Source organism: Lindgomyces ingoldianus (genome assembly GCF_010093535.1).
Source record: "Lindgomyces ingoldianus strain ATCC 200398 unplaced genomic scaffold BDR25scaffold_17, whole genome shotgun sequence".
Classification (NCBI taxonomy): domain Eukaryota; kingdom Fungi; phylum Ascomycota; class Dothideomycetes; order Pleosporales; family Lindgomycetaceae; genus Lindgomyces; species Lindgomyces ingoldianus.
In genome coordinates, this window is record NW_022985178.1 from 24,363 (window position 1) to 32,034 (window position 7,672).

The window sequence follows — 7,672 nt, forward strand, 5'->3', positions numbered from 1 at the left end:
TATCTACCTATAGCTATTAAAAAAAAGCATTATAGCTAAAAAATTTATATTTAAACTAAAAAAAAATGTCTTAGCTACTTATAGTTACTCTAAGATTATTATCTTTAACTAAGATAAGTTATTTATAAGTAAATACTAAGTAGCTGTAGTTAAGCACCTTAGGATTAACTATAAGCTCTCTACTGCCTACTACCTGCAAATAGACAGATAAACAGAAAAAGCTAACATAAAAGTAGAAAAATATCTACGCAAGTATGTGTTATATAAACAAAATAACTAGGCAGAATAGTTGCTAATAGCGTAATTAGCTATTAATACTATAAAATTAGCTACTACTAAAAAAACTCTATATAAAGCTAATTTTAGATACTCTTTATAATACAAGCTTTAAGGCTTACAGCTAATAAACCTTTTAGAAGCTATAAACTAAATAACTAAGCTTTTAGAACTACATTAGAAATTAACTAGTAAAGCATAATTAGCTTAAGAAGCTATAGAAAAAATAGTAAACTAAAAAAGACAACTAGCACCTAAAATACATCTTAATAACTATATGTACTTAGAAACAAAAGATCTTAAAGCACTAAGACCCTCTAGGAAGCTAGCTAAAAGACATATAAAACTTTATAGAGTAATATAAACACACTCTAGCATTTATAAACTTAAGCTACTAAAAGAAATATAAATACACCTTTAGTTCTATGTCTTTAAGCTTAAACTTATGCCTAAAACTATTCTACTAGCAACTACTAGATAGAAAGAAGAAGAAAAGGAATATAAAGTTAAGTAAATCTTAGACTATTAAGAAAATAAGTACCTAGTAAAATAAAAAGAATAGCTTACTAGTAAAAACACTTAGAAACTTATTAAAAACTTATTAAACACCTCTTAAGCCTTTTATAAATACTTAGAGTCTTTTTTAAATAAAACTACTCTAGAGAAAGATTCTTAGACTAGAAAATATTATTATTAGTTAAAGCTATAGCAGCACTAGCTAGCTGCAATGTAGGAGGTCTGCAACCTTTTAATATAGGTTAAAAAGAAGGAAGACTTACAGCCTCTGCCTTAAGTGCTTTAAGCTTATTTAAAAATAAAAAGTCTTTTTTTAAATACTTTACCTTTTAATTCTCTAACACTTTTAACTGCTTATAAGCCTACTTTTAATAAGAAATAATTAACTAAAAATGTTTTAGTAACTTTTTTTTTATACATTTTATTCTCTTAAACTGCCTTTAATTTAGCTAATAGTTTTTTACGCTCCTGCTCTAAACAGTTTTAGGCTATGTTAGACATAAAAGCATTATAGTAACTACCTTTTTGCACACACTCTACACACTTATTTAATAATAAGGATATTACACAAAAAGATCTACTTAAGTAATAAGCACTATAAGAACACATTTTTATATAGTAAAAAAAATTAAGACAAGTAATAGTGCAAAGACAATAAAGAATAGTAGAGAAATAAAAGGCCTAATAAAGCATAGTTAAGAAAGTTAGACATTAAGCTAGGCTTTAAAGAAGGACATGCACTAGCTAAAAAGAAAACCTAACACCTGCAATAGAAAGAATGTAATAGTAAGAATGCTAACTAGGAGAAAAGCCTACATGTTATAGCTAATAGACAGACTGTAATAACTTAATTAGCTGTCCTATACAGCCTAAACAACATTAGATAGAAGACACTTAGCTTTATATTAAATAAATTATGTAATAGGACAGATAAGGAATAGCTTTAGCTTTTAGATAAAAGCCTAGCAGAGTGCACTATCTAATAGGACCACAGGCCTTGCAGGCTTGTAGGCTGTGCAGGCTATGCTAGCAACAGCATGCAAGCATGCACAGCATGCAAACCCTATGTATATAGTTGTGATCACAACTATAGCTAAAAGGGTGTAATTACTATTTAGTTTTTACTTACCTAATAGACTAAGAGGCATTAGATCCTTTACAAAAAGAACATTACTGCCTTATATATCTTATACTATATATACCTTTTTTTCTATCTTTTTAGATTAGGTTTGCTAGCTCTCTATACAGCTGCTAGGCTAAACCACAGCCTGCCTTCTTTATCCTGCCACACCTACACTCTGCTTAACAGACTGTACACCTAATTAAGCTAAGTTCTTCCCTTTCTCCCTAACATCATCATAGGCCGTCGTGCTCCCGAAAATACCATTTCACCGGAGCAAGGATTGTAACAATAAGCTACATCTAATGTTCTTTTAATATATCTAAGTAGTGTTATTAGAAATGCATTAGTGTGACGGCGCGTACCGCGTCACATGCTCTGCGGCATCAGCTCCCTCGCTTGCGCAACGAGTAGCACGCTAGTGCTACGAGTAGCGCCTTGGCAGGGGGCACACATGTATATTAAACTCGCAGAGCAGCTCCTCTGCTCCTTAGTTTAATCTAGTTAAGTTACACCACCTCTTGCTTGTAGCTTAAGCATGCTAACTGTAACATTAGATTAAACTCCTTAAGTAACATAAAAGCTTAAGTATTACGCACATGTATATGCACACGCCTAAGCTTTTTTAACACACGCACACGCTTACAATTCTAGGTTAATAGACGCTAACATACTCTGTTAAGTTAATAGTAGAGATAGTGCGCAACCTCTCTTCTAATCTTAGAGGGTAAGATTAGTTAGAGTACACTTATACCCTTATTACGCACACGCACACAGTTAGCCTTTTGCTTTTTTTACCTTTTTTCTTCTTTGTACAATAAACAACTTAATTTAACAGCTCTGCGCTAAAATTTAGGCACTACGCTCTAAGTTTTAGCAGGAGATTTAAAGCCTACACGCTAAGAACTAGACGTTGCGCAGCACACTTAGTATTATTACCTCTTTACTCTTATGTATAAAGCTAGTCCTTCTAACACCTACTAAGTTTAATAGTAAGCTATATAGGTTTAAAATGTAGCTGCCTACTATTAAGGCTAAGATTATAATTAATAGTGGCGTAATTAGGGATAGTACAGCCTAGTTCTACTTTGTATAGAACAACCTAGAGCTTATAGTGCAGGCTACTGTACTACTGCTGCTATTAAATGCTAAAGAACAAGGTTACTAAGACTATAAGACAATCCTATAGCAACTGTAATAGGTGTACACTAATGCTAATAAGATCTGCAAGGCCTAGTAGGCTCTGCACAAGATACGCTAGAATAATAGTAAACCTCTGCCTACATATATTACTAAATTTAAGCAGATCTTGCACAAAGCTAAAGGAAGGGATTAGCTAGCTGCTGTTAAGATCTTAATGTTTTACTAGGGTCTTAATGCCTTAATTTAGCGTGCACTAGATAGCTAATTAACGCTGCTAGACAACTATCTAGCATTCCTGCAAGCTGCGCAGCGTTTAGCCACACAATTAAATGCATATTTGCATGCTCTGCATACCTAACCTAATAAAATAGACCTTAGTAGCATTAACGCTATTAGCATTAATATAATTAACGTCGCTGCAGCTACATCTAGTGCTAGCACTAGTGCTAGCACTAGGGCTGGGTTAGTCTCTCCTCCCTAGCGCGCACAATAGAGGAAGGCAGGGAGATGCGTACAATGTGGTTCAGTAGCTCACTAGGTACAGGACTGCCCCTAGCTCCTAGCAGTTACTAGGCGCATTGCAACTGTACAGCTAGCAAAACAATTAGTAGTTTAATAACTAAAGCTAGCACTAGGCTACTATTAGCCTGACACAGAGGACAACAGCGGCTGCGACAGCAACAATAACCTTGTTAACTAAATCACGCTATAGGCAGGCTATAGAGTTTGTTCTTTTCTTTTTCTCTTCTTTAGCTTAATTTTAAGCTCCCTTTTGTACGTAAAAATTAAGCTTTAGAGGGGGGTAATGTGACAGCGCGTACCGCGTCACATGCTCTGCGGCATCAGCTCCCTCGCTTGCGCAACAAGTAGCACGCTAGTGCTACAAGTAGCGCCTTGGCAGGGTGCACACATGTATATTAAACTCGCAGAGCAGCTCCTCTGCTCCTTAGTTTAATCTAGTTGAGTTACACCACCTCTTGCTTGTAGCTTGAGCATGCCGACCGTGACAATTAGTGTAAGAAAGGTAGTGTAGTAGAGTCTTAGTAAAAGTAAGCAACTTAGGTGTGTAAGCAACTTGCCTGTGAAGTACGTTATATAAAATAAATCTAGATATTATTTAGTATAAGCTTTATCTTAAAAATTCTATAGTAACTATATAGCGTAAGATCTACCTATTAAATTATATTAAGTCGTAAAACCCGCTTATGTCATGTATCATTCTTGGGCCCCCACCTCGTCCCTGCGTTACCAATAGTCCTTGGTGACGATGGAGCTAGCACTAGCTCTTCCCCCAACGCCCACACCTTAGTCGACCGACGTTGGAGCTGCTTCCTTCATCTAATATAGTGTTGTTCTCTCTAGAACCCGCCCACCCACTCTGGCGTCCAGAAACCCGCGAAGACGACCATGGCACGGAGTTTGGTTGGCGAAGCGCCCTACTTAAGCGCCCTACTAATGAAGCGAGAAAGGAGTGTCTCCTCTTCCATCCTTTATCGAGACGTTAGCTAAGGGCGAGAAGGCCCAGTACCACTTGGAGCTTAGGCTCGGAGCAGTGCCTTCGTGCGGGGGGTGGGGGTGCCTGTAATAACACCGGCCCAGCAAGGTCGCCATAGACGCGCGATATTAGGCTATACCGAAGGAAAACAGTGTGAAAACGAAATGGCGAAGACTGAATCCTGTGTTTCCGTGGTATAGCATAGACATAGCTTCTGACAGGCGAGAAGAGCGTACGAGGCATTGTCCAGTCAGGTGTTCTCTAAACGCAGAACAACCAAAGTGGGTTGAACGTTGGATATTCATACAGCTAGTTAGTGGGCAAGAGAACCACAGGTTACGTGCCAGCGGAGACCTCAACGCGTCTCTTCTCCACTAAACTGGAGGAGCCGAGTACTCCTTCCAACTGAATTATTGTGAACTCTACATATTCTATTTAGCAGTATCGGCGCACGCAGCTTAAGCCTATTATATATAGCTACGCCCTAAACTAGAGGTAGAGTCGGCAAGTTAGTGTTATGTGTTGCTAGAAGGAGTCTAATCATTGACGATAGTTACGGGAGTTCGCTAGAAAACGATGGCTAAGTTTAGGGCTAGATGCTTTAATTTGGTAGCTAGGCCGTAGTTTTGATGGGTGTGATACTCTTCCCGGCAACACGATTTCTGTACAAGGCATCTGCTTTGCCGCCTTTCTTCTCGGCCTTTTCGAGGTTCCTTATTGGGTGAACGAAGTGTTTGGGGTAGCATCCCTAATATTTGAATGACTATCATCATCTTCCGCCTGAGATGCCGATTCCACAAAGGATCGCAAGAGATAATGGGATTCCAAATCTTGCGAGACCCTAGAGTCTTGTGGAAGCTGCGCGACTCCAAAATCCAACTCTAGAGGCAGATCGTCGATGGCTGAGCAGAGTCTTTTGAAGTGAGTCAGCATCCACGCACCTTAAACATTTTTTAGTGAACTTGTATACTGTCCATTTCTCTCTTCCATCTAATTCTCTAATTCTGTAAAGTCAAAGGTGCGGATTGGATGGTGGTAGAAGGTAGTTTTGGCCCCGTCGATCACGGTATAAGGACCGTAGATCCGGACTGACCGATGATCATGCGAAACTGAGAAGGCGAGGATTTCTCGATTGATCTCGTCCTCGCGTTGAACGAGCAGGAAAAGTTCGACGATGGCCCTCATTGCGAGCGTCATGCTGTGCACATTCTGCCGGTCGGCGATGTCAAGAGCCGCAGTGCCGCATTTCACTTCGCACGTGAGGAGCGGGAAGTACATGTAATATGTGGCCATGAAGAAGGACTGGTCGCCAGCGATGAAGTCGCCGATGAATGGTGAAAGCTTCTCGCGCTGCTCTTCCGTAAACGACTCCCGCTTGAATCCGACAGAATATTCGGGCTGCGGACGGGTCCCAGTCAGAGGGATAGAGTTGTTCCAACCTTCGTTGCCACTTTCAACCAAAACCTCTAGTGTTTTGGCGCCAAACGTAGCGAGAGTCTCCGCAGAAGGAACGATCAATCGGGCGATGTCTTGAACCACCCTCGCTTCATGCTTATCTTGTAGTTTTCGGCAGGTCCTATCAAAGACGTCGTCTCGAAATAATGAGTTGTCTGGGGTAACTTGCTCTTTCTCAAGTATATCTCGGCACGGGTTTTTTCTTCCATTGTGACGTCCAATTCGGATTTGTCCATGTAGCTGCCCTTTGTTTCGAGTAAAGTCTTATACCGAGGATCCTGATACGGTGCACTTTTCTCCCTCTCGGCTTTCGATCGCTTGGTGTTGTAGAGCTCGCCGCGAGAGAACCCGATTGTTTGCGCCGGAGGGAAGGCGCTGACTTCCTCCTTGCAAGCAGATGGCTCATCGTATCCGGCTCAAAGTAATATTCAGGCCAAGCGTGCTTCCTTCGCTAGTGATCAATCGGATTAATGAGCGTCCCGGTGCTGCCAGTTTGCGTCTCTCGATCAACCGGTCTCGCAGTCGTGACGTCTGCGGATCCTCGCGGTCGCTTCGCGGAGGGTACGATTGCGATCCTGGAGGATAGGTCTTCGGTTTCACGTGATCGTTTTCGACCTTTGGGCCGTAGAGCAGTTGATCGATTCTGTGAACTCATCTTGAGTCGGTCGGTAGAGGGAAACGCTGCGAGATACCGTTTCCCGCAAGGTCTTGTTTGCCGTGAGAGAAACTAGCTGCTCACTATGTTCGCCAGGCGCAGAATTTAACCGTGCGCTTCTACGGAGAGGTTTTCGCATTTTCGCTTTGCTGACACCTTAAGGACGTTTCCCTATGAAGTCAGCGGAGCGAATTTGTTGGGCGGAGAATGATGCACCCAGATGTCTTCGCTCGCGTTTTGGGTAGGCTGGTTTGCTGAGGAAGGTCATTTCGATTTCTGTTTCGGGGGAATGAAGGCATCTTTATATTGCGGCGCATTCAGCGGCAAGAAGATGGGAATTCTGATGACGCGAGGGGCGAGTTGAGACGAAGGATGCTTGGCGTAAGATGCACTAAGCTTCTTTGGGTATAGTTTATCGGTGCCTCGGCAGCACACGTTATCTCAGCTAGCTCAGACGTGAGGAGAGAACCGAGGACGCACAAACCACCATGCATATTGCTACTCCAAATAGAGTATGGCCTGGGGGGTTAGCGGTTTCTGACCCCTGTTAGTAGCGTTTCTCTCCTTAGCTGTCTAAGTGTCACGATTGTGCACGAGTAAGGTTATAGAGCTTCACGGAGGTCTAGTTTAATTACTATGTAAGGTATTATAGTAGGTACAAGACGTTATATAAGAAACAGAAAGGTTTAAAAGAAAATTAGTAATTAAATACTTAGCTTAGAAGTCTAAGCGCTTTAAGTATAAATTAAGCTTATTTTAAGTTTAGTTAGTGTTAAAGCAGTTTATACTTAAGTTTATGTCTATGTTATGTTATATTTATGTTAGACATGCACTAATAATACTCTAGTACACATCTAATATAGTTATGTCTAGGATCTAGAGAGGATACTGTAACAGTACCCCCCCTCTTATTAAAAAGGGAATTCTTTACATTAGTAGTTCTAGCATTAAGTTGTCTTTGTTAGAGTATAGGTTTAGTTTAGATAGGTATTAAGCGTAGAATTAGGTTACT

The 7,672-nt window shown here is 40.4% G+C and overlaps 3 protein-coding genes across 3 annotated transcripts; all 3 read right to left on the reverse strand.

Annotated features, from left to right (window-relative positions):
• Positions 1-2,148: 2,148 nt before the first annotated feature.
• Positions 2,149-4,051, reverse strand: BDR25DRAFT_355357 (uncharacterized protein; the record flags this gene model as incomplete). Its single annotated transcript, XM_033695444.1, has 5 exons — positions 2,149-2,208; positions 2,286-2,310; positions 2,341-2,349; positions 3,885-3,948; positions 4,030-4,051. 5 exons carry the CDS (start codon positions 4,049-4,051, stop codon positions 2,149-2,151), a joined length of 180 nt encoding a protein of 59 aa, XP_033547091.1.
• A 1,001-nt stretch (positions 4,052-5,052) lies between these two features.
• Positions 5,053-5,483, reverse strand: BDR25DRAFT_393820 (uncharacterized protein; the record flags this gene model as incomplete). The annotated part of the gene is made up of 2 exons (XM_033698273.1): positions 5,053-5,244; positions 5,278-5,483. The coding sequence occupies 2 exons, from the start codon at positions 5,481-5,483 to the stop codon at positions 5,091-5,093; spliced, it is 360 nt and encodes a 119-aa protein (XP_033547093.1). The 3' UTR covers positions 5,053-5,090.
• Positions 5,053-6,799, reverse strand: BDR25DRAFT_334368 (uncharacterized protein; the record flags this gene model as incomplete). The annotated part of the gene is made up of 4 exons (XM_033692924.1): positions 5,053-6,245; positions 6,298-6,447; positions 6,517-6,648; positions 6,698-6,799. 4 exons carry the CDS (start codon positions 6,797-6,799, stop codon positions 5,541-5,543), a joined length of 1,089 nt encoding a protein of 362 aa, XP_033547092.1. The 3' UTR covers positions 5,053-5,540.
• Between the last annotated feature and the right edge of the window lie 873 nt (positions 6,800-7,672).